The following is a 27,798-nucleotide window of genomic DNA, read 5'->3' on the forward strand; positions in this document are numbered from 1 at the left end:
ACAGTAGTCTTTGAAAGCTTTACCAAGTGTTGCACTTTACTGTGCCACATTTTAAATTAGGAACTAGATTTTCTTATTGCAAGTTAGTTTGATTTAGTTAGTTTCAATTAACATTAAGCTATGATTTCCATGCAGCAGCCTATTTTTATCCCGGGGTAAATATTCACATTACAAATATGTCAACCAGAGTCAGTATTTTGTCCTGCAATATGTGAAGCTCTGGGAGTGAGCGTAGGCTGTAATATATCTGTCTATTTTACACTAATGTCTTCCTGCAACAGCTCACCTCCCATGACATTTCTCTTAGTCACGTCGTCGTTTGCATCACATTGTCAGACACCAAGTACTTTTACTTTGAAGTGGGTAGTTACCACATGGGATTACATTGCAGGTATCCAGTCATAACAGTCTTGCTTACTATTTATTGGACTGATTCCAGAGATTTTTGCTCCTTGTTTTACTTTAGATGGAAAAAATGAGACATCAGAGCCTAGTTTTTCAAATAACAGAATCTACCTTTAAAGAATTGTGAAATGTAAAGTTGCATATATTAAACTATTTGTCTTAGTTTAAATTAATTTGAGGTTTTTTTTTCCATAAATTCAAGTTTAAATCCAGGCCATAAACATGAACCAAGGGTTTTTCTTGGACTAGAGAAGTTTGAAACTGCTCACTGGATACTGTTGACATTACTGTCATTACCTAATTTGCTAATAATTAATATGTTTGATATGTCGCTTCCTTCCGAGACATGTTTGATGCGCATGTAAACGTGATATATTCTTCTCCATCAGGGTCCAGTGTGTGCCCAGCCATGTCCATTTGGATCTTTTGGCATTAATTGCTCCCAGGAGTGCACGTGTCGTAACGGAGGGCTATGTGACCATATCAGCGGTCAGTGCCAGTGCACAGCTGGCTACATTGGAGAAAGGTACAGCCTAAAATGATGGTTGTAAGATGAAAGTTTACTGTACTCCACGGGGAAATTGGGTGGTTGCACGTAAAAATTTTATTTGAAGACCAGCAGAGGGAGAAAAACATGAGCAACAATGATGAGCAACATGCAATAAACAGTAAATACAGTGGCCAGATACAAATACTACAGTATGGCAATACAAATTTTAACAGTTATCTTTGACTGAGTTTTTTTTAGGTTTCTTTGTGTGCGTATATTAGTCATACGCAGCATAAACCATTATAAATGAAGCATTCAGAAAGTGTTTTCATTTATTAATCTATGACCATCTTCCTGTCTTTAGTTGTTAGAAGTATTTCTAGAGAAATTGGACGAACTGATGCTAATGTTGGACTTGTTCTGTTGCTCTCTAGAGGTAAAGAGTTTGCCTAAAAAAGTTTAAGGGGGATAGTATGAAAGTATTTAATATTTTCAATAAGCAATCAAATGCTTTTCCTTTAACAAAGTGAGAGTATTCAATTCCTTTACTGTAACTATTCAAGGATTTTTATTTGGAAGATTTGACTCAGACATGCTTAACAGAATAACTTTCTGTATCAAAATAAGGGCTTTAATTCTGAAATGTTAACAAATTGTAATGGCTAATGGGCTTCCATTAAAAACTGAGGGCGTTTTTATTAACTTTAAAGCTTTCTAGCAGTAAACTAGCAGAGAAAATTCATAACTACAACGTTTTTCAAACAATGCATGCTGCCATGTTCAACATAATGTGCTCTTACTACAGCAACTTGTGGCATACAAAGCTCTCCATAGAACACACTATATATGACAAAGGATGTTCCAAATAGGCGTCATATACTCAAACATATGCACCCACTGTATAGACAGTCATTAGAAGAACTACATGCATGCTATATGGTCTTGTATGCCTGTTGACAGGCTCTGGGAAAGGATATGTGAACACCTATCGATTGTTGCTAGCTGTAGCTTGTCTTAGACTCAGAGCAGTTTGTCTTGTCCCATTTTTGTGATTGGCTTTGACACAGCGTGCAGGTGAGCCCCAAGACTTGGGTATGGCCTGGATTTGCTGCTGGCATGGGAGGGAAGTGGGGGGTGGGGTGCACTTCAAAGGGGGTTGATATGTGTGCATGGGTGTCTTTGTGTCATTGGTGGGTGGGTATGTGTGAGTGAGTCAGTCGGTGGGTTGGGTGTGTGTGTGCGTGTCCATTTGTCCAATGTGTCCATTTCAGGCTTTGTCTCTTCAATGCCTGCAATGGACACTCATGCAGACGTTGCAGTAAGCTGCAGTACCAGGAGAGAGATTTCATTTCAAGCCAACAAAAAAGAAAATCAAAAACAAAATAAACACAGGAGTGCATTTTAAAGTGAGCCAACTTCATGGTTTGTGACGTAGAAGGACCATGGAGTGTACCTCACACCTTATTTGTTTCACCAATGTTCACATTTTGGACAGAGAGGACAGATGGTTTGAAAGAGGAGTGAAAGAAGCATCTATGTCCACTGTGAGCGACCATCTTGGAACAGCGGCGGTGGTTTACGACACCAACTCTCTGCCATCTATAATCCAGTTTTGAGATCCCTCCCCAGACGCCTTGATGCCCACTCACAGTGGTAGGTTTCATAGTGGGTTCTACACCCGTTTTCACACCTTGGCTCGTGTGATTAGGTAGAGCAGAGCTTCCCAATGTGTGAAGCCCGCCCCCTGGGTATCCCACATTCTTGATTTTTAGTTCACAAACACTTGTTGTAATTTCATTTCATTTATTTATTTATTTCACACTTGGTACAACAGATCAAACAAACCAACCACACTTTCTATCAATAAAGCACTACAACCATGTGTGAAAAATGACTAGTTAATGAGTAGTTAATGACTAACTACTGCTGACATTTTGGAGATGTGAGCTCTTTATAGAGTAAAGTTACAGTGGGATACAAATAACATCAGGCTGATCCTGCCACGATTTGTCTAAATCAGGGACGAACAGGATCCCACAGCTGTTTATGTTTTTGAACCCATTTTGCACAGAGAGGCATTTTTTGAAAAATGTATTGACAGCAATGTTGAATATTATTACAGAGGAAAAAAACAACTACATGTAAAATAATCACATCGTGACGCCTCTGCCTTTGTAAATGGAGGGACAGCAACTGCGTGTTTATATGTAAGCGTGTAAAACTGAAGATAGATTAACAGTATTTCGTCTCTATCTGCCATTCTGCAATTCATCTCAGGTAAACAATAACGTGGTGCACAGCGTGACGTGAAAAAGGCACATACCTTTGACGTCCACACGTGAACGCAAAAAAGGAGTTTAAAAAATCTCAGTTTTCGGTGATTCGAAACACCGTTTACGTGGACGAAACAGCTGCGTTTTCATAAATACCCGTGTAGGTGCGGACGCAGCGTAAAAGAGTTAGTAGTTTATTTTCTTGCTACCTGTAATTTATTGCAGATTACTTGTATTTGCGTAATTGTTTATTAAATGTTTGAGGTGTGAAATAAACAGCAATGGAGCTGTGGGGGGGAAATGTTTGGGAACCACTGAGGTAGAGGGTCATTAGGGGGTCCATTGTCCCTCTTGGGGGGAAACTCCCCCCAATTTTTGCGTGTGTTTTGTGTGTTATACTTGTATAACTATGCATGTGACAAATAAAGAACCTTGAACCTTGAACCTTGAATTGAACTCCCACGGGGTTTATATCTGGGACTCTCCATCATTTGACCTTAGAACTGAAGAAGCTTCTTGGATGAGAGGTAAAACGTCTTCAAGCAACTTAAAGAAGTCCAGACGCTTTTCTTTCCAAGCTCCTTAGACTACCCTGACCTGGATGACTGAGAACCTTCACAGACAACAGCTCAGACTGTATCATTGAACCCAGCCACTAAAGAATTTACTTTTTATTCTGCACCCCACAAAATGTCTTTAAGTATAGACTATAATCTTACTTCTGCTAAACTGGTTCAGTGTGTTCAATCAGCTAATATCCTCCCAAAAAGTCCATTTGATCATAATCCAATTATTAGTCAGTTTAACTTTTCCCCCACCCAGTGTAAACCGAACATATGGAGATTTAATGTTACACTTTTAGGGAACAAAGAATTTTTGACCAGTTAAGCCATAAACTGGAGGAAGTCATCAATATTTATATTGGCAGTTTTTCTTATTCAGGTTTCTTTGTATGGGCTGTCGTTAACGGTTTCTTGAGAAGCAGCTTTGCTCTTATTGTCACAGGACTGAACGCACTCAAGTGCAGACCAAGGTTTCTTTTCAAAATGAAAGTCAACAGTTTATTTACAGAAACACCAAGTGCAATATACACAACATGCAGCGGGCCGGGGTTCCAGGGATCTGTGGGAAGGAAGGAAAAAGGTCCACACACACACCTCGCCACTAATCCACTCTCAGATAATCAGGAAATGGGAACAGGTCCAGTTTACTGTACTGTAAACTGTGACAAGAGTGACAAGAAGCACTGAACCGCCATCTTAAATAGTGGCCAGCTAATCAGGCAGATCAGCGGCAGGTGAGTAATTAGGCCAGGTGCATGGGCCAAGGGCGGGAGCCCGAGATGAGCTCTGCCCAGAGCTCTGACGGAGGAGAGAGACAGAAAGAGAGGGCACAATAATAATAGAAACATCTGGCCTGGCATTGAGCCAGCCAGGGAAGCACAGAGACCATGGCACTTATTACAAAAAATGCAAAGAATGTGAGATATATATATATAAATAATAATAATAATAATAGAAATATATAAAAAAATATTTACCTCACCTTCAGAGATGATACCTGTAAAACTTTCTTTGCTCAGCTATATTTGTGAGAATACTCGCTATCTGAGGAGGAAACAGAAGCTTTCTTTAAGAATATTCACCTTCCAGTTCATTCTCCAGAACACGTAAAATCCTGAGATTCTCTGAGAACTGCATTATGCCCTCGAACTTACCAACAAAGGTCGTTTATCAGGTATTGATGGAAAACCTCCTGAGTTATATTTGACACTTTTAGAAATGCTGGAGGAGTGTGGTAATTACCGACCCATTTACTTAATAAATGCAGTTGTTAAACTATATGCCAAAATATTAGCTGCATGCCTTGAGACAGTGCTGGGCAAACTGCTTCACAGTGATCAAACAGGCTTTACAAAAGGAAGATTGTCTTCTGACAACATAATGTTATCGGTGAGTCCAGAAGGTCCCAGTCTCAGACTGGACTTTTCTTCTTTGATGCTTCTTTGTGTTTGATCGATTGGAGTGGAAATATTTATGGAAAGGTCCCAAATTTATTAAGATGATAAAAATGTATATGCTAACCCTTCAGCTAGTATCTGCATTAGAGTTTTCCTCATCTATATTTAGTATACTCTGGTGGAACAAGACGGGGATGCTCACTCTCACTACTTATTTTAATTGCTCCATACAAACCTTAGAACTCCCCCCCCACACACTTTGTACTGTAGGATATACACCATATTTCATTATACCCTGATGAAACCTTAGTATACATATTGGCTTTTCAGTTGTCCTTGTCCACACTGTTGAACATCATAGGTACTTTTGGCAAACTGTCAGGTTGTAAAATCAACCTCACACAATCTGCCCCTATGTTGCTTAATTCAGACTCTCAATATCCAATTAGATGTCAACATTGTGCAACTATTTATATAAATATCATATAAATATCATATATATATATATATATATATATAAATATCATATATATATATATATATATATATATATCATATATATATATATATATATATATATCATATATATATATATCATATATATATATATCATATATATATCATATATATATATATCATATATATCATATATATATATATCATATATATATCATATATATATATATATATAATATAAATTATTTAGGTATTCAAATAGTGTCCTCTGTAGCTTCTACTTTTAAGAACAATTACTCTACTATTTAAAAAAATAGAAAAGTTCAGTGCTTCCTTTACCTCCCCCAGTTGATTACTGGAAAAAACTTGACTCTTTGTTTAAGTAATTTATATGGAATAACAGCTGTTCACATATAGAGTGGACAGTGCTACAAAAAAAAAAAAAAAGGCCTGCATTTGTATAGCGCTTTACTAGTCCCTAAGGACCCCAAAGCGCACACTCAGTCATCCACCCATTCACGGCAAGCTACATTGTAGCCACAGCCACCCTGGGGCGCACTGACAGATGCAAGGCTACCGGACACTGGCGCCACCGGGCCCTCTGACCACCACCAGTAGGCAACGGGTGAAGTGTCTTACCCAAGGACACAACAACTGAGACTGTCGGAGCTCGAACCGGCAACCTTACGATTACAAGACGAACTGCCAACTCTTGAGCCACGATCGCCCCAAACAAAGACTAGAAGGAGGTTGGTTAGTACCAAAATCCAAACTATATCATTGGTCTTTTACCATACAGCACATTAGACATTGGTTGGATCCAGATCCCCCATGGTTGGAAACTGAAAAACATCTTGTAACTCCAATGAGACCGCACGATTTTCTTTTCTCAGGGTTATCATTGGGCCCATCATTTCATTATCATTTAAGATTTAAGATTTTAAGAGTACAACAATCTCAGTTTTATCTGAATGTAGAAGCAGAAACCTTGAGGTCATTCAACTCTTTATGTCTTAAAGACATAAAGCTTAGCTAATTGGTTTGTGTTATCTGGCTTCATGGACAAATAAAGTTGGGTATCATCTGTATAGCAGTAAAAGTGTATGCTGTGTTTTCTAATGATCCTGCCTAAAGGAATCAAGTTTAATGTAAACAGAATTGGTCCCAGCACAAAACTATGCTGAACTCTATAATTAACCTGAGTGTTTAAACAGGACAATTTATTTACAGGAACAAATTGGTGTCTAATAGATATGGTTCAGCCCACTGCATTGCAGTACCTTTAATACCCATAGCATGTTCTAATCATTGTATTAAAATATTATGCTGCAGTGAGATGTAGCAGGACAAGCACAGAAATGACTTTTGAGTCAACTGAGTCTAATAATAGATTAAATTGTGTTAAGGCTGTCATTTTTAGTATCTAGATGGATGTTGAAATCACCCAGATGAGTAAGGCCCAGATGGACAATAGATAACAGCAAATAAAACTGTTTTTGAGTTGTCCAGCTACCTGTCAGGCTTTCAAATGAACTAAAACTTTCTGCATCTTTGGTTGGGTTATAAGCTGCAGAGGAAGATTGCTGTCATTAACATAATCATCCTGCTGTGAGCAGGTTTCTGTAAGGCAGAGGAAATCGATTTATTGATTAATTATTAACTCGTGTACTAAGACGGAGAGAGAGAATGTTTAATAAACAGCATTTCACTGCTTTACTCTTTGGTGTAGTTGTGGATAATTATTGTTCTTTCTTTGTGATTTTTTTATTTTTAAAATGTTTTTTGGTAACTTTTGGTGGTCTAGGAGCAGACCCAGTCTCTTAGACAGCCAGCAATTTAAGGAGAACATGCAGCTAAACATGTCACTTCTGGTCCAATTGGTGGGGGACGGGTACCAGAGAAAACTACAGAGTCAGACATTGGTTTAGTAATGTTACACACCAATTTACTTTAGTGATCTCTGATTGAAGTAACTGGGTGTCATTAATTATATTTCATTACAATAATAATAATTCCATGCTGTTCCACTTATCCTTGGCAGGGTCGCAGGGTGGCTGGAGCCTATCCCAGGTACCATAGGGCGAGAGGCAGGATACGCCCTGTCGCAGGGTTAACACGTAGAAAGAGACAACCATTCACATTCACACCTATGGACAATTTAGAATCATTACTTAACCGAACCCCACATATCTTTAGACTGTGGGAGAAAGCCGGAGCATCTGGAGAGAACCCACAAAAACACATGGAGAACATGCAAACTCCACACAGAAAGGCCCAGGTAAGGTGGTGAAGTTGAACTAGGACTTTCTTGATCTGATGCAATAGTGCTAATCACCGTACCACCACTCAGCAACATACCCAAGTGGTGAAAAAAAAGCATCTACAGCAGATGAATGGAATCTGAAAGTCGTGTCGTTAAGAAATTGAAATTGATCTACCATCTGTAATAAATGCAGCAAGGACCTGATAGAAGCCTTTTGACCGATACATCTGGCCTTTCAGTTTGTTTGTTGAAGCCTCATCAGAAATGAGGCTTCCAAATGGAACAGTGGCTGGCAAGAATCCATTCTTCAGGAAGAAAACAGAGAGAAAGGGCTGAGGTATGCCAAATTACACAAGGACTGGACTGAAAATCAGTTGCAACAAATCTTATTGATGATGAATCAATGATGAATCTAAAGCTGAAATTCTTGGTGCAGAGCATCTTCAGTATGTGCAGAAAGTCAGGAAACACTACAAGAAAGGTCTCTACAGTCATCTGTAAAACGTAGTGGAGGCTCTGGCATAGCTTGCGGTTAGTCAATTGTGTCAATGACAATGGTTCTATACAAACTGCCAATGTCATAAAAGCAAATCTAGATTGAAAAACACACAAAATACTCCAGCCAGTCTTCGACTGATCTCCCCACATCGCGGACTTTAATATTAATAGAACAGTGTTGGATCAGAACGGAAAAAAAGAAAAAGACACTCAACATCTTAAGAAGAGCTTTTCACTAGCTGGGCCCACTTCCTCATTTGGGGTTTGATAGCATTTTAATTCAATTTAATGTTATTTATACAGCAGCAAATCACAACAAAGGTCGCCTCAAAGTGCTTTATATTGTAAGGTAGACCCGACAATAATACATACAGAGAAAAACCCAACAATCATATCACCCCCTATGAGCAGCACTTTGGCGACAGTGGGAAGGAAAAACTCCCTTTTAACAGGAAGAAACCTCCAGCAGAACCAGGCTCAGGGAGGGGCGGGGCCATCTGTTGTGATTAGTTGGGGTGAGAGAAGGAAGACAGGATAAAGACATGCTGTGGAAGAGAGAATGAACAGCTTAGTGAACTGGGGGAACACATATAGATGAGAACCGGAAGGAGTGCGTTTGGAGGTGTGGTCCTGCTCCTGAAATTTAGATATTAATCTCCAAAGAGACATTACAAGAAAGCTCGCCTAAGAGAATTCAGGCTGTGTCATAGTTTTTTCATATGAAGTATTGATTTTCAAGCTTTATAGAATTATAAAAACTGTGCCTTATATACTCTAGTTCTATGTACACTACCAGTTAAAAGTTTGGACACACCTTCTCATTAAATGTTTTTTATTTATTTTCATGATTATTGACATTGTGGATTCTCAGTGAAGGCATCAAAACTATGAATGAACACATGGAATTATGAAGTAACCAAAAAAGTGAAATAACTCAAAACATGTTTTAGATTCTTCAAAATAGCCGCCCTTTGCTTCGATTACTTTGATTTTGCAGACTGACTGTCATTTCATAATATGAATTCTAACAGTTGTTAAATAGAGCTGTCAGCTAACTCAAACTGACTTCTGTACAGCACAACTGATGGTCCCAACCCCATTAAGAAGGCAAGATATTCCACAAATGAGCTGTGACAAGCCACACCTGTGACGTGAAAACCATTTCAGGTGACTACCGGTACATCATGAAGCTCACTGGGAGAAGGCCGAGGGTTTGCAGCTCTTTCAGCAAAGCAAAGGGCGGCTAGAGTTATATATCTTTTCTTTGCTACATAATTCCATAAATCTTTTTTCACATAGTTTGTATCTACAATGTAGAAAGCAGTAAAAAAAAAAGACAGAAAGAAAAACCATTAAATGAGAAATTGTGTCAAAACGTTTGACTGGTAGTGTATGTTTGCAATTTCAATAAATTACTGCACCTACTTCCCATTTTCCAGGAAAAATACAACGAAATAGGGGGTGGCTAAAGACTTTTGGACTGTACTCTCTGTTTTTTGAATTTTACATTTGTACATTTTAAAAGAGGTGTTTTATTCTTTGACTTCTGTGCTAAGGGCAGTTTGCTTATCCATAATAAACACCACATTCAAACATAAGTGTACATGTCACCAGGGAACCTTGGGCTGCAGATCAATGATTGATTTTGTAAATTTATCATCAGATCTGCAGCCACATGTTCTGGACCTCCAGGTGAAGAGAGAAGCAGAGCTATCAACTGATCATCACTTAGTAATGAGTTTGATTAGGTGGCAGGAGAGGTTGCTGGACTGTCCTTCAACAGAGGAAGGTTGAGAACATTGAGTCTAAATGGACTATATTATGCACCTCAATTGCTGGAGTGGTTGTGTGAAGTTGTCTGCAAGGTGGTCAGTGGTCATGACAAAATAAACCTGAACCAGATGGTGGAAACCATCAGGTTGGATATGCCAGGGAGCTGAAGAGGAGAATAAGCCTGCTAGTTGGACCTCTAATATCCACAATCAGGAGATTGTGGATATTAGAGGTTAATTGGGAATTTGTCCAATCAGTCTACATGTGTTTTTTAAAGTTTGATCAAATACCAAAGAGGTGTTAGGTCCGTTTTTGTGGCCTAGCCGTTTCCTGTACAACCATTACGAAAGATTGGTCTAAATTGCTGGTAATAAGTAAGACTAGTTCTTGGTGGGTGTTGGATTCTGCCGGGGCTGGCCTTTGTTACCGATTCTGTCCATAGCAATGCGCTGGAGTGCATAGCAAGTGGAGGAGTTTAAATATCTTGGGGTCTTCTTCGTGAGTGAAGGAGTGGGGATCTGAAGGATTGGTGGAGTGACAGCAGTGGGACAAATGCTATACCAGTGAAGAGAGAGCTGAATAATGGGTGGTGACTGAAATTTCCTATGCAGGCTAGACTGCATATGGCTAGACTTAGCCATAGAGATAGAATAGGGAGCTTGGTATTTGGGAGGGGCTTGTTGGGCTACTACTCCTCCACATCAAAAGGAGCCAGCTGAGGTGGTTCAGGCATGGGAGAAACTGGGAGAAAGCCCCAGGCCAGACCCAGGATGCTGGAGAAGTTACATCTGGAAAATGGAGGAGGTGGCCAGCAAAGGAACGTTGAGAAGTCTCTGCTTAGACTGCTGCCCACATGATCTGGACCTGGATAAACAACAGAAGATGGATGTTTGAATGTATGTATGGAGGATAACATTTTCCCAGAGAAAATGGTATGGATGACCTCCCTGTGGGGTGGTATTCATAGGATGAGACAATTTTGGAATGGAGCACAAATGGGAACTTACTTAGTTGCATTCTGTAATTAACAGCCAGTAATTTACCAACAGCAAACTCTACTGAGCATTTTCTTTTGCTGCTTTTGATACTTTCAAAAGAAATGAACAAGAATTTTTGAACATTTTACCTTCAAAATGGAATTAATGAAATGAACAGCCCTATTCAGGTTCTCTGACTTAGCTAATCCTGTATTTTCGGTATGGAATATATCGTTCCCTCAGTTATTGTGAGGTCAGCCTCAGAAGATGTTCCTGCCACCATGATTTGCAGTTGAGATGGTGTTTTTGCAGTGTGTGTAAAACTATAGTGCACCCAATGACTAATAGATTGTAGAACACTTCTGGTAGAAACATCCTGAAATAAATGTTTTTACATATGATTTTAACAACATTTTAAAAGTTGGACAGCTTGTTTTACAGAGGACAAAAATGATCAAAGTTTAGCAGGCAGTTCCCATGGTTACCTCACTGCATAAGCCATCACTTGTGCAACTGTGTATATATTTTTTTGTCTTTTACAAAGTGAGAGGTGCAGTGTAAGGGTGTGAAAGTAAGAGCAGGGCTGGCTTCCCATCATGCTGCTTTTATCATTATTATTAGAGGACTTTTTTGTGATAATTATCAAGACTGTTTTATTTCTCAGCCATTTTTGCCACGTTTACTTTTTCCTGAGAAATCATAACCAAAACAATCCTTGCTCTTCCATCAGCTGTCACCGGTTCCCAAACCAAAACTAAAACTCTGTGTCAGAGCCCGAAAACACTATCAGTATTCACAGTGACAGAACGAGCTGCCTGCACTTGAAACTGATGTTTATTGCTGCAGTTTTAGTTTAGAAAACCACACTGATTCATAAAATCCAAAAATAGATTGTGGGTTCAATTCAGTTGTATTTACAGTATATAGCGCCAAATCACAACATCAGTCACCCAAAGGTGCTTTATAGTGGAAGGTAGAGACCTTACAATGATACCCTACCAAGAAACCTATAGTGGCCTTTAAAAAGAAATGAACAAAAGGCAACACGATATCATAAGTTGCAAACACACACAATGATTTCTAATTGCACATTAGTTATGAGGTGTCTACGACGTGATTCCAGCGTTTGAGCTGTGATTTTTGTTTCTGTGCTGTCTGCGCAGTGAGGGCAAAATAATACTGATATAAAAAAATGAAGTCAGTGGTAAGAAATTACTCCACATAGTGTAAATTAGAAAATACTTGTGCAATTTCTGCCTTTATCCACTTGCTCCCAAATACTCAGACTGCTACACTTTTCCACGTTTGTTTAAGCACAATCACCACAAGAGGCACATTTGAACAACAAGTCATTTTAAATAGTTTTCTTCTTTATTAGCGTCATAATTTCTGAGTCTGTTATTTGAAAAAGACTTTTTGCACCCTCATCTGCCGTTGGTCAGCTCTGAATCGTTCCCACTCGTTATTTCTGCTTTAATTATCCTTTCTCTCCTGCTTCCACCCTGTCCGTCGTTCTTTCCCTCTCACCCTCTCTGTCATTACTCTCAATTGAGCCAAATTACCTCCATTCATTTAGGCCCCAGACAGGTGAATTAGCCTACATGGAATAATTCCTAGATTGAGTTCTCTCCCAGCCATTCCACGTTCTAATGGAATTAGCCAAGATAACAGTCCTGAGGAAGTCGGCATGATTTAAACGTGACACTAAACAGAAATCCTCACTGAGCCATTTTAATTGAGTGATTTGTCTGTTTCTTAATGGTTTCAACTTGTAGACGTGTTAAGAATGATGCAGCAGGTCTAAATTCAGCCTTGACTCGGCTTATAGAATTTTCTATACAGTTCACTCTTATTAGAGTCCATTCAGTTACTTTGAAAGATTCACCTTGAGCGCACCACTCAGGGTCTTATGATGAAGTTTGTTGACCTTCGTATGGTGTGAGTGATTCTGATGTTGGAGCTCTGAACACTCTCTTTGAGAGTAGTGCCATTCAGTTTTAATTTATATTAGTAAAAGCCAGACTGACAATTCTTTGCTTAAGTTATAACTCAGGGTATAGTGAGTATTCTGGACATTATTATTCTAAACAACAATTTAATTACTTTATGGCTGTTAATCTCTTAATATCCACCAGTTCACCAGCAACCTGTCTTGGACGGCATTGTTATTTCTGTTGCATTAACATTCAACCTTTTTTGTAGAATTTTGCAGAAAAAGTGCAATGCCAAAACTATTGTATGGCACCTCATCTGAAAGCTATATCCTGTAGTTTGTGAATGTTAGTATTTAGCAAATGATTAAAAGGAAACCCTACAAACCTGCAGAGGAAACACTGGACTTTTAAGTGTTCTTTTTCTAGCTCAGAATCATTGCACAAATACAGGTTTAAAAATATAAAACTGCAGTGCAAATGTATAAATTTGAACTTTAAATGTATAAAATATTAAAACTTAGTTTGGACTACAAATCAATTTGGGGTTTCCATCAATGTACCAAGTTGTGCCTTTTCTCGAGACTACAGTAGCTGAGCATCTGCCGTAGTTCTTGGATATTCATCGGCACTTCTATGCAAAACTGAGACAAAGCACTGAACACTTGAAAGCACGAACATGAAAGCACGCCATCTTTAGCTAGCAGGTTATGAGGTCTGTCTCCAGTACTGTACAGCTGTCCTGCTAGAACGTCATGTGTTCATATTTATAGTTATAGAGTAAATATAAATAAATATAAATATATAGAGTATATTTATAGTTATTAAATATAAGGTTTTTGGTTTAATTAACAACTCTCTAAAACAGAATGCAATAAAACCGTTTGTAAAGGGAGGCTTTATTACAGGGGTGTCGTATTCAGACTGCGATACTTGTAGCTTCATACATATAAAAACTGCTAAAAGATTGAGTCTGCAAATCTATTTAAATACTGTTTAAAGTGTTCTTACCTTCAACAGTTTATCATAGGCTACGTTCACACTGCAGGCGAAAGCGCATCAAATCCGATGTTTTTGACCCTGTGCGACCCATATCCGATCATGGTATGACAGTGTGAACGGCACAAATCCGATATTTTCAAATCCGATCTGGGTCACTTTCGTATGTGGTACTGAATCCGATACATATCCGATGTTTCAGAAAGCGACTGCTGTGTGAAAGGTCACGTCGCATTAAATCCGTCTTTTACGTCACCGACACAAGACAGACGCCAATTATCAGCGCCAGAGAAGACATCGCGAACGCTTCTCTGGCCATCCCGTGTAGATATCAGTGAAACTGTTGGGAAGACAACGTTGGAGAAACGTGAACATTTTATTTGTACTGTATAATCTGCAGATTCTGACAGAAATCTGCAGCTATCCTTTGAAGCACCGCTCCTCTAAAACAGCAATAAGGATCATTATTAGGTTATTTACATTATTATGTCAATAACAAAATAACTTAAAGCAAAAATTGGGAAATGTAAAGTCCGAAGTCTTTATATTAAGGGCCATCAGTCAAACAATACTGTTTGCTCTGGGTCTAAACAGAGCGTGTTGTGTGTGAAGTCTTCTTTTGCGCATGCGGGCCGCTTTGAGCGTTCACACTAGAGCGCGTTTGCTGTCGCATTTTATTTGTAGTGTGAACACGCTGACAAAAAAATCGGATTTGATCAAAAAATCAGAATTGAGCATCAAGACCTGCAGTGTGAACGTAGCCTTAGTTAGAATACCTGGCTTTTTTTCCCCCACAAGGTTTTGTGCACCATTATTTTAAATTCCGAGATACTTGATCTTTTGTCCAGACTTTTTACTAGTTGCTTGTAATATACTCCTATTCAATTACACACTGAAGAACATGAGAAACATGGAAGTTAACTATTAAGAGCAACTGGAGTTCACTTCCTTTCTCAAGGTTTATAAAAGCAGACATACTTTTATAGACCTTGTGAAAGGCTTTTAGAATCATAAGAAGAGTTTCCCCTGCCATAATCACATACAGTAATCATTTATTGAAAGTTGAGACTATAAAGCAGAGTTGTAGTGATTACATCTGAGACAGCGTTTTCGACTTGATCCATTTTGATATTATACAAAAAGCTGTGTGCTTAACTCTATATCTTATACCCTTATCCATCCTTTAAACCAGGCCTTCCCAAAGTGTGGGGCCCGCCCCCTAGGGGGGCGCAGAGCCATTGCAGGGGGGGGGCGCGGTATGAAAAGGGGGGAAAAAAACAAAACACTTGGACACTGCTAGCACAGGGCACCCACAGAAATGCAAAGTAGGAGATGAAGCATCGCTGAATATGTTTCCAAACCAACTTCATTCTAAGACAAAGACTAGAAAATATGATGAAGCAAATCTTCCCTTTGGCTTCACCTGCACAAGTGCCGAGGTAGGTCTCCCTGCAGGGTTGGTTTTCCCTCCGTCAGGAGCAGCGCTGGGCTGTTTAAATCACGGAATACAACTCTTCACTTGCACTGATGACAGCTATAGCTGAAACGTATTCATGTCGCTTAAAAGTAAACACTCAGTGAGTGCTGGCGTTTTGTTTGTTTAAAGCAGTGGTTCCCAAACTGTTTTTGCTGGGCCCCCCTTTGTTTTACAAGAAAAATGTTCGCCCCCCCGTCCGCGCATGGACAAACAGTATCCCACATTCTTGATTTTTAGTTCACAAACACTTCTTGTAATGACTAATGCTACAGGTATAGCTCTAAAGAATATAGCATCATAGGCAGTGTAGTCTGTGCTGCAGGGAGAATGGACTGCCATACACGTTATGTGTCTGTGAGCGCGAGGAGGGAGAAAAAGGAAAAGTACGAGTTGTCATCGAGCAAAAACGGGAGCTGGAACTAGGGCTGGGCTATAGCATACCGTTCACGGTAATACCGGTGTAATTTTGGGCAACGATAAGAAAATGAAATATGGCGATAGAATATGGGTAAAACGTGCATGCGCAGTGCCTGTGTTTACATACACACAAGGCAGCGACGCAGAAAGAGAAGAGCGAGAGCGGATCGTTGAATGAAACGGATGAACCAGAACTGGTTTGTAAAAATGCTGCAGCTTCAGTGGTGTGGAACTGGTTTCGCTTTCATCCGTCAGATACACAACAAAGCACAATTTTTGGTAGCGCATGCTAGCGGGCCGTCGTTATTACCGTGTTGTTTGGAAAATACGGCACACTTAAAATCAATCCTTTGAATTTTCTGAAAGTCAACAGAGCCCCTTATAATCCCGTGGGCCTTATGTATGAACTCTGGTTGTGTTTACTGACCTCGAAACGGTTTTATGTACACGGCGCTCGAAAATCTGTCAAATGTTTTACTACGACTTTGCTAAGCTACAAAGCCGCAGCGCTCGATGGATTGTCGGAGCATTACGGCTATCGTAGGCAGGAGCCTCGCGGAGTGATACGTACTGCACCTCAACATGATATTACCGTATTGTGTGTGTATAACCTCTTTTTAAGTGTTGTGGATATTATACATGGTTATGCTGAGGATATGTCGGCCAGTTTCCACTGGAAATGCCTTTTGGTTAAACTGTCAGCGAGGAATTTGCACTGTTACATTTTTATATAACTTTAATGGACATAAAAAAACAGCTGCTTGTTTAAGTGAAAATACATTGATGTTTTTTTTTGCACTAATAAAGTTGTGGAGTTGTAAAGTATTTTGTCTGGTGTCAGTTATATCGTCAGTTATATCGTTATCGCAAATTTTCAAATGTATATCGTGATAAATATTTTTGGTCATATCGCCCTGCTCTAGCTGGAAGCATGTAAATATAATAATAACCACTGCAGCCAAGAAGAGTGCCTGACGAGCCCAGTTGTAAGTAAGCTATTAAGACTCGACTGTACACCGTGTTCGTGTTTTCCTCCGAAACAATAAATTCCGTTGGAGCAGCCTTTCAACGCCTCTCTCTGTCTCTCGCAAGAAAAGTTGACCCAGACAACAAAGTAAAGCTATTTTTTGGCTACGAACCGACACGAACCCGACGTATTAGTCAGAGGTGCCTTTACTACAGTTCGGAGTTGTGGCCCTTCAGTAACAGTAATAAATCACAGCAATAGTACATTCACGTTGTTGTAAAAAGCATGATAATATATTAAGTAATCCAAAGTATTCAGAATACGTTACTCTCATCGAGTAACGTAACGGAATACGTTACAGAATACATTTTGGGGCATGTAATCTGTAATGGAATACATTTTAAAAGTAACCTTCCCAACACTGGTCATCAGTGCAAGTCAACAGTTGTATTCACTAATTTAAAAGGTTGCAATCACAGAGTGGTGCTTGTGAGTAGTAAAAAAAAAAATTAAAATGATTGAATTACAAGTTTTGCAGCTCTCCATATATTTGTGTAAATATGTAAAAATGATAAACACAAGTGTGTGAAGCTTAATCTTTTTTCCTATACATTTTCACACTTTAGTTTTCAGGTTCTCACATTTTGCTCCGTATTTACTTTCATATTGTTCCTCCTCGAGTGCTGCCACAGCCTGAGATGAACTGGAGGCTTTAGTGCTGGCCAGAAAACCAGGAGCTCCACGTGTATTAACAAGGAATTTAGAAGGTCGCCCATCGTTGTTGTGTATGGTGATATATGATGATACAGCTGTAGTGTAATTAAAAAGGAGAGGTGGGTCACTGCGTAGTGCAGGGGTCCCCAACTCCAGGCCTCGAGGGCCGGTGTCCTGCAGTTATTAGATGTGTCCGTGATCCAACACAGCTGATTTAAATGGCTAAATGACCTCCTCAACATGTCTTGAAGTTCTCCAGAGGTCTGGTAATGAACTAATCATTTGATTCAGGTGTGCTGACCCAGGGTGAGATCTAAAACCTGCAGGACACCAGCCCTCGAGGCCTTGAGTTGGGGAAGCCTGGCGTAGTGTAACAGCTGCCGTTGTAATGCAGTGTATTGCCGCATGGTGGCGCCTCCTATCTCATGACTCCCTTGTCACTCCCTTTTTGTTCTTCTTCGCACTCTCTCTGTAATGGATTCTTCCGTGTACACAGACTAGTGAGCTCTCAAGTAAGGTGTGGTAGAGGTAGCACATGAATGGCCCTGCCAACCGGAGTTATGCACAAAGTTATGACTTCCAGTTCTTGAAGATAATTTTTTTAGCGATGCGTGAGGCAGTAACAACTATGTTTGATTTATGTGCTTCCATTTATGTGCTTATGTCACCTAACATGAACAGTTTAGGTGTGGCAACTAAACCGTGTGGAAAGGTCTTCACATATCCTCCGACAGGCCCTCGTAGGCGTACAAGACCATACAGCGTGCACATAGTTTTCAGTGGGTGTTTGCAGTGTGTGCATATGTCTGAGTGTGTGAGGCCCATTTGGAACATCCTTTGTCCTGTATATTGTGTTCTATGGAGAGTTCTGCATGTTGTAAGTTGCTGTATTAGGATCAGACGTTTTGATATGGGTTGATGGAAAGATCTTGCTCCTGTTTTGCAGTTTTATGGGAAATGGAATCACCAATTTTACACATTTTATATGTGTTTGATAACCATTTAGGGGTAGAGATATTTTAAATATTTTGTTGCCCATGTAGACATTTGAGTTCAGTTTACTGGGGTAAATCATTTTTGTGGGCTGGACTTCAAATCAGAGATCTTTACTTGTCCACAGAGAGCTTGTTTTAGGTTCAGCCATGGGCCGTCTAACAAGCTTGATTCGATCCATTCTGAGTCATACAGCGATCTGTTGGCTAAAAAGTAGAGATACAAATTTGGTCATTCTAGACCTTTGTGTTTTGGTTTTTGTGAAGTTTTTAAACTAATTAGTTATTGTGGAGGTTTGCTGAGTGAGGCAGAATAAAAATAGTTCAAAGGGTCGACAATCCAGTGTTTTTCTTCAAAACTGTGGTCTAGTGCGTTGTATTTAAAGTGCAGAACAGTTGCAGTCTCTTATCCATGTGCTCTAATGTGTTATCTTTAGACAATTATTTTTTTCAAAATGTACAGAGAGCACATAATTTAACAATACACGACTCGGATTAATAATAATGGAAATAATGATTTGTGATGAAATTCAGTGCAATAGAAAACTAGCTTTCTTTGCAGAATTACACTGAAAATATTTTGGCTCTTATTCTGGTCCCAGGTTATTTTCCTACCGGGAACCAAGGGGAAGTTGTCTAAACAGCTATGGTTACCTTTTCCCAAATACCAGCTCAACATTTTGCAGAAAAACGGGGTGTTTACTCAAGGATTGTATTCCAACTCGATTTATTATCTCTGAATTGTGTCTTTCCAGGTAACAAAGTTGATTAGAAGTAATAGAAGTCCCAAATGCTGCAGTAATAACTGTTTCTTTCACTCTAACTTGTATACAGAAAAATCCCAGGCACCTTTAGAAGAGAGGCTTAGAATGTTGGAAAATAACTCCTCCGTGTTTTTTAAACCAACCCAGATGCCAGGATGAATGCCCAGTTGGCACTTATGGGCCACAGTGTGCTCACAAGTGTGACTGCCAGAACAGAGCCAAATGCTACCACATCAACGGCGCCTGCCTTTGTAACGAAGGCTTCAAGGGGCCTAGCTGTCAGGATCGTTTCTGTCCCACTGGCCTGTATGGACTCATCTGTGACAAATACTGCCCCTGCATACACACAAACACACTCAGGTACTGGATCATTGCTCAGGCTTTCTTACTGTACAACACTTCAGTAGAATAGAATGTTTGAATTACTGTATCTAGTTAAAGTGGAGTTGATATTTTGTTTCACATATTTCTGCTTTTCCCACTAAACCTACTATAAAAGTAACTTTGTGTCGAGGGTGGTCAAAATGGGAGAACTACAAAACAATATACACACTGCAAAAAAACCTTCTAATCTTCCTGCTCTTTCAGCTGTCACCCTCTGTCAGGAGAGTGCACCTGTGCTGCGGGATGGACTGGGCTTTACTGTGACGAGACCTGCCCACCAGGTTACTACGGTGAGGGCTGCAGAGAGCTGTGTGTTTGTGCTAATGGAGCCTACTGTGATGGCATCACTGGAGCTTGTATCTGTGCACCAGGATACATAGTAAGTGCAAAAGATTTCTGTGGCTTAACACCAACACTTTCCTTTTCCCCCAGTCCAGTTATTGGAATTTTATTGGTTCTTTTTGTTTTGTCTCACTCTAAACTTGCCAAATATAGATTATGGGATTATGGGAAGATTTAACACTGAGTATTTTTAAAACAAACTATTATCTTCAAACTATCTACAAGCTAGAGGGAGCCCACAGAAAAGGATGAGCCAGCTGCCTTGCTTCTTGCCTAACTGTATTGTGCTATGGAAACAAATAGACGACTCGTCTCTCAAAGCAAATACTTTGATTCTTCTCTAAGCTGCTCGTTCTACCATTTCACCTGTGTGTTTTTAATTGATTCATTCTAAGTTCATGAGAATGCCTCAATTTGCTGGACAATGTAATTGCACACAAATCAATATATATTTGAGAAGATCATTTATTTTCTATTAAAGAGCCACAATTCATGTGTTTATCATTTTTGGAATACTCTGTGCAGAGATTGCAAGAAAACAGCATTTTTTATTTTGTAAAACGTTTTATTTTGTATTTTCAAACATTTGCTGTTTGTTTTACAATCAAAACTGTATATCATATCATATCATATTATATTATATTACATTACATTATCGGATGATACAACACGTGGACAGCATAGAGTGAAATTCAGTTTTCACCACCACCCATTCTATTCCACAGTCTTAAGAGAAGCATAATGTCTTTGATCAGAGCATGCAGCTATTCACTAAAACTTGCCTAATTAACATCCTCCACATCTGTCAGAACTTTTAAGTTTAAGTGCATTGCATCAGCCATAGGTCTATTCATAAGAAAAAAGCACAGGCTCAGAGGCTTTAACGGCAAGAAATCAAAAGGATTTCCTCAGAAAGAATTGCACATGTAAATGAGGTTCCTAGTATTATTTAACCTGAAGACAGGTTAAAAATAATGAACAACTTCCACCTGGTTGAGGAGAGGGTATTTACAGCCAGTGTGTGCAGAAGATGCACAGAGAAGGCGTAGGACATCCTCTAACAACTGGTGCTGTTGACTCTGCAGGTTTAGACACAGAGCTAATGTGGCTCGCAAAGCAGAAAGGCTAATGCAGGTGCAACTCGTACGATGTTTGACAAAGAGAGCACGAGTGTCAGGATGGTACAAAAGTATGTGGAGTTTCTGCCTATATGTAACAGTGAGAGTACCTTAAAGGTTTGCATGCAGTAATATTTAAAATCTCTTGTTGATTTGTCTGTAACTAGTGCAGATGTATGCGCCGTTTTATTAAGCAGGTCTTGTTCCCATTTTGATGAGTAAGTTTAGGTGAAGTTTAGTTTGCCTTCTAATCTTACATCACATTTAGAAAGCTTTGGTTGCTCTGAATTATCAATGCTAATTGCCAGTTGTACAAAGTAAATTAGCATTTGTCCATGAAGTCAGTCCAGCATTTTGGTCAGTGGTTGGACGTAGCGTTTCATAAATAAAGTTGGCATGGCCGTAAACTTACAAGATGGACCCAAAGCTGTGCCACTGTCTATAAAGCTGTGAGACCTATACTTGCTCCAATGATGTGGTTGTCCAATAATGTCTTTCCAGTTACACTAAGTGAGTTATAGTAATGCTTAAGATGAAACCCTCATTATCCTTATAAGAGATCTTACCTCGGTGTGTCCTGTTTGGATCTTTGGTCTTTCAATGCTGTCTGTTATTGTCAGCTCACAGAGGCAAGAACCAAATCAAACAGTCACATCAAGGCTGATCGTCTGTATCAGCAGTTTCATTGGCGTCTGTTCCATGAGCTGTTTTTCTATAATTTAATACATAAGTGTTGACAGAAGACCTTTGACACACCTTTTATTATATCGATGCTTATACTACAACCATAACTGAAGATGAATGCCAAATTAAGATCTTTACAAAACCCAACCAAAACACAATAAACACACATGAACACAAAACAGATGGTGTCTGTTTGATTTTCACAGAAATTTAAAACTAAAACATCTCCAGTTACTTTACACAAAACTCCACTGATTCCCCAAACAGAGACAAACTCTTCAGTGTTAGACACCATTTCATAATAAACGAATTCTGCTTTTAAACGTGCACCTACTATCCCCTTGAACGTAATTTCAGAATTAACTGATCCTGCCCCTTCATTTTGTTCCTCCTTGTGAGCCAAGTACTCATCTTAGCTTGACCTATTGAAAAATTAATTAAGCAAACCTTTCACCGCTGCACCACAGAGTACTTTGGACCCAGGATAAAGAGACTCTCCTCTAAAACAATCCTAAGCCCAGGAAGCCACTGTCACAGCAAAGAAAAGAGGCCAGCAGGCCTGGGACAGCCAAGCCACAGGCGCTGCAGTGTTTCCTTGGTCCGACAGAAAAGACTGTGGCTCCCCGTTCTTGGATCTTTACAGGGAGTGCAGAATTATTAGGCAAATGAGTATTTTGTCCACATCATCCTCTTCATGCATGTTGTCTTACTCCAAGCTGTATAGGCTCGAAAGCCTACTACCAATTAAGCATATTAGGTGATGTGCATCTCTGTAATGAGAAGGGGTGTGGTCTAATGACATCAACACCCTATATCAGGTGTGCATAATTATTAGGCAACGTCCTTTCCTTTGGCAAAATGGGTCAAAAGAAGGACTTGACAGGCTCAGAAAAGTCAAAAATAGTGAGATATCTTGCAGAGGGATGCAGCAGTCTCAAAATTGCAAAGCTTCTGAAGCGTGATCATCGAACAATCAAGCGTTTCATTCAAAATAGTCAACAGGGTCGCAAGAAGCGTGTGGAAAAACCAAGGCGCAAAATAACTGCCCATGAACTGAGAAAAGTCAAGCGTGCAGCTGCCAAGATGCCACTTGCCACCAGTTTGGCCATATTTCAGAGCTGCAACATCACTGGAGTGCCCAAAAGCACAAGGTGTGCAATACTCAGAGACATGGCCAAGGTAAGAAAGGCTGAAAGACGACCACCACTGAACAAGACACACAAGCTGAAACGTCAAGACTGGGCCAAGAAACATCTCAAGACTGGTTTTTCTAAGGTTTTATGGACTGATGAAATGAGAGTGAGTCTTGATGGGCCAGATGGATGGGCCCGTGGCTGGATTGGTAAAGGGCAGAGAGCTCCAGTCCCACTCAGACGCCAGCAAGGTGGAGGTGGAGTACTGGTTTGGGCTGGTATCATCAAAGATGAGCTTGTGGGGCCTTTTCGGGTTGAGGATGGAGTCAAGCTCAACTCCCAGTCCTACTGCCAGTTTCTGGAAGACACCTTCTTCAAGCAGTGGTACAGGAAGAAGTCTGCATCCTTCAAGAAAAACATGATTTTCATGCAGGACAATGCTCCATCACACGCGTCCAAGTACTCCACAGCGTGGCTGCAAGAAAGGGTATAAAAGAAGAAAAACTAATGACATGGCCTCCTTGTTCACCTGATCTGAACCCCATTGAGAACCTGTGGTCCATCATCAAATGTGAGATTTACAAGGAGGGAAAACAGTACACCTCTCTGAACAGTGTCTGGGAGGCTGTGGTTGCTGCTGCACGCAATGTTGATGGTGAACAGATCAAAACACTGACAGAATCCATGGATGGCAGGCTTTTGAGTGTCCTTGCAAAGAAAGGTGGCTATATTGGTCGCTGATTTGTTTTTGTTTTGTTTTTGAATGTCAGAAATGTATATTTGTGAATGTGGAGATGTTATATTGGTTTCACTGGTAAAAATAAATCATTGAAATGGGTATATATTTGTTTTTTGCTAAGTTGCCTAATAATTATGCACAGTAATAGTCACCTGCACACACAGATATCCCCCTAAAACAGCTAAAACTAAAAACAAACTGAAAACTACTTCCAAAAACATTCAGCTTTGATATTAATGAGTTTTTTGGGTTCATTGAGAACATGGTTGTTGTTCAATAATAAAATTATTCCTCAAAAATACAACTTGCCTAATAATTCTGCACTCCCTGTATGTTCCACGTGTTTATTCATAGCCATGACCCCATGCACCACTCTCCACTGGAGAGCCACACTGCGTTTCTCTATGGGAAGCTTGTACAGGGACGTCCAACTGTCAGATGAAATTGGTTTGTTACCTGCAGAGTGAGTGCCCAGTGCAGCCCTTAAGAGTCCAGGAAGACCAGCCATGACCTCTTCCACCAGCTTCTCCTGAAGGCACAAAGATCTCACTCCAGTCTCCTAAGCCAGCTTGGCAGCTGTTTTCCACTGGCCTGCTGTCCTCAGCCCCGCCAGCTTTGTTAGGCCAGCATTTATGAGGAACCTCTGAACACTAACAGTGCTGAGCATCATACTTGGTATCAAGGGATTGTAAAGTAGAGCCTCCTCTACATTACCATCTTTACAATAAAAACAGTCCAGTTCCAAGCATGCAAAACAGACTGGTAAAAACAGGAGGTCAGCATGAAGTCTATTCCAGTTACGTTTATGAGAAACAGGTGCTTTACTCTGTGAAGCAGCGTAGATGCCGCTTTGAACCAGGGCGGTTGTTGCTTATCATAAAGATACCGTTGTGCTGTCTGAAAGCGTAATGCTGTGAGGCAGCTAAGAAGAGTCAATCAAACTCTGACCCCCTCTGACACACAGACTCCTTTTTTCTCTGATAATTTTTAATAACATTTAAATTTACAATAAACTCCACCGATCTCACCTGGACCCACAGCACCAACGCTCTGGTAAATAAGGCCCAGCAGCGGCTGCACTACCACTACAATAACTTGGACTGGAAGTTCTCCTGGTCTTCCTGGCCATGTGGAAAGCATGCTCTCCTGCTGCCTGGATATTTGGTACGCAGGGGCCACTACTAAAAATGGGAAGGCTGCGCAGAAGGTAAAAATCATTGGCTGTCATTTGCCACCCCTGGAGCCCATTGCCAGATAACCATCGCCACCATCACAGGTGACCCTTCGCTCCCCGCCCAAAACCTGTTTGACCCACCGCCCTCTGGTCTGCGCCTCAGGTCAGTCAGGTCTCCCAACTCCAGACTCACAAACAGCTTCTTCCCCTGGGCCGTTCAGACTATTAACAAACACTATCCGCTGAAAGCCCACCCGTGGTGGGTCAGTTTGAGTAACCCTCATTACTCTACACCATAGGTGTCAAACTCTGGCCCGCGGGCCAAATTTGGCCCGCAGCCTAATTACATTTGGCCCGCGAAGCCACACCAAATTACTATCAGAGCTGGCCTACTGGTATCATACAGCTAATATGTATATTGTTTAGTATTAAGCTTTGCTTGTTCCATATTCAGTTTTTCAGCAAAACTTGTTTGAGTCCATAAGAAAAGATTCATTCTTATATCTGGAGGAAGATTTTTTTCAGTAAATATTAATGTTAGCCACTCGACTTTGTTCCAGTTTTGAATTTTGGCCCACTGTGTATTTGAGTTTGACACCCCTGCTCTACACTATACTTACACATTGACTCTATATTAGACCAAGTCCTTTGCTCTACTTCCAAGCACTTTGTTTTCTATGTGTGCCTTTTCTTATTTTGTGCCTTTCTCTTGTATATATTCATCTTAACTGTACACCTTTCTCCAGTTTATTGCTGCTGTCTTACTATTTACATTTTATTCCTGCAGAGTTGGCGTCTAGCACTCATAATTTCGTTGTACATGTACAATTACCATATAGGGCTATTGTTTCCTGTTCTATTCAAGTGAATATTAAATTTAACAGCAGTGGAGAACGTGTTTTATTGCAGTAAATGATTTCTGAAATTGTTGTAACGAAGTTTAAGGATGTAATTCCTCCACTGTTATCGTCTTCAATGTCATTTAGCAACAGTTCAGAGCAGTTACCTAAACTCTAATCCCACAGAGGTCGATTAACTTGTTAATAGTTTTCTCTCCTCACTGTTTCTGACTCTGGATACTGTGTCTCCTCTGAAAATAGCCTTGAATCAGAAGTTCTTGACTCCCTGGTTAAATCCACAATGGACGCCTTGAAGCAGACAACCTGAAAACTGGAGAAAAAATTGCATCTCACTGATTTAGAAGAGTTTGCTCCACTATATAAGGAAAAGCCCTCTGTGAAGCGAGGACATCTTAGTATTCATCATTGATTGAAGGTGGTTTCTTCTCAGCACTGCAGCCAGGCTGACAAAGAGTCAGAGCTGTGTTGAGCTTCCTTTAACCATAACTTGTGATGACTTGACAAATTTCTTCACAAATAAAATTTCAACCATTGGAGAAATTATTTGTAACCATCTGACAAACCTGTCATTACGTACAGCTACTTTCAATAGTACTAATATTTAAATAGACTATTTAAGCTACTGTCCAAAAATTCTTCAAAGAGTAGTTATGAAACAATTAACTGATCATCTGCAGATCATCTATCAAGTAGAGCACAATTTTTTCATGTAAACGTAGAGTCTTCTTCTGCCGTTAATGACATAGTTCCACAGGGTTCTGTGCTAGGACCAATTCTGTTTACATTATACTTTCATTCTGCAGTATTATTAGAATGCACAGCACACATTTGCAGATGATACCCAGCACATCATTTAGTTAAACTGAAATACATTCCTAGATGTAAAGACCTGGGTGACTGCTTATTCCCTGCTTCTGAATTTAGACAAACAGAAGCTATTGTACTCGTCCTGAAAAGTCTTAGAAACAATGTGTCTAACCAGATAATTACTCTGGATGGAATAAGTTTGGACTCCAGTAACACTGCGAGGAATTTGGAATCTAGTTTATATGCCACGTCACATCAAATTGTTAATTATTATTAATCTCTGGTTTTCTTTCTCAGTGTTGTTTTGTCTGCTCCCCTCATTCCCAGCCAGTTGCAACAGATGGCTGACCATCCCAGTTCTGCCAGAGGTGTCTTCCTGTTAAAAGGACGTTTTAACAGTTATTTTCCCATAGATTTGTAGAAACAAAGCCTAATATTACAGGGAGTGCAGAATTATTAGGCAAGTAATGTTATTATTGAACAACAACCATGTTCTCAATGAACCCAAAAAACTCATTAATATCAAAGCTGAATGTTTTTGGAAGTAGTTTTTAGCTTGTTTTTAGTTTTAGCTATTTTAGGGGGATATCTGTGTGTGCAGGTGACTATTACTGTGCATAATTATTAGACAACTTAACAAAAAACAAATATATACCCATTTCAATGATTTATTTTTACCAGTGAAACCAATATAACATCTCCACATTCACAAATATACATTTCTGACATTCAAAAAGAAAACAAAAACAAATCAGCGACCAATATAGCCACCTTTCTTTGCAAGGACACTCAAAAGCCTGCCATCCATGGATTCTGTCAGTGTTTTGATCTGTTCACCATCAACATTGCGTGCAGCAGCAACCACAGCCTCCCAGACACTGTTCAGAGAGGTGTACTGTTTTCCCTCCTTGTAAATCTCACATTTGATGATGGACCACAGGTTCTCAATGGGGTTCAGATCAGGTGAACAAGGAGGCCATGTCATTAGTTTTTCTTCTTTTATACCCTTTCTTGCAGCCACGCTGTGGAGTACTTGGACGCGTGTGATGGAGCATTGTCCTGCATGAAAATCATGTTTTTCTTGAAGGATGCAGACTTCTTCCTGTACCACTGCTTGAAGAAGGTGTCTTCCAGAAACTGGCAGTAGGACTGGGAGTTGAGCTTGACTCCATCCTCAACCCGAAAAGGCCCCACAAGCTCA

The 27,798-nt window shown here is 39.9% G+C and overlaps 1 protein-coding gene across 9 annotated transcripts in view; it reads left to right on the forward strand.

Moving 5' to 3' along the window:
- Positions 1 to 27,798, forward strand: part of LOC309705044 (multiple epidermal growth factor-like domains protein 11) — a 245,181-nt gene that overhangs the window by 163,588 nt on the left and 53,795 nt on the right. For all 9 annotated transcript variants that reach the window (XM_082530613.1, XM_082530615.1, XM_082530616.1 and 6 more), the window contains 3 exons: positions 795 to 931; positions 19,504 to 19,716; positions 19,945 to 20,119. In XM_082530613.1, the coding sequence (XP_082386739.1) occupies positions 795 to 931; positions 19,504 to 19,716; positions 19,945 to 20,119 (525 nt within the window). The remainder of the gene's footprint in view (positions 1 to 794; positions 932 to 19,503; positions 19,717 to 19,944; positions 20,120 to 27,798) is intronic.

The sequence above is a fragment of the Aulonocara stuartgranti genome, assembly GCF_965226115.1.
Source record: "Aulonocara stuartgranti genome assembly, chromosome: 1".
NCBI classification, from domain to species: domain Eukaryota; kingdom Metazoa; phylum Chordata; class Actinopteri; order Cichliformes; family Cichlidae; genus Aulonocara; species Aulonocara stuartgranti.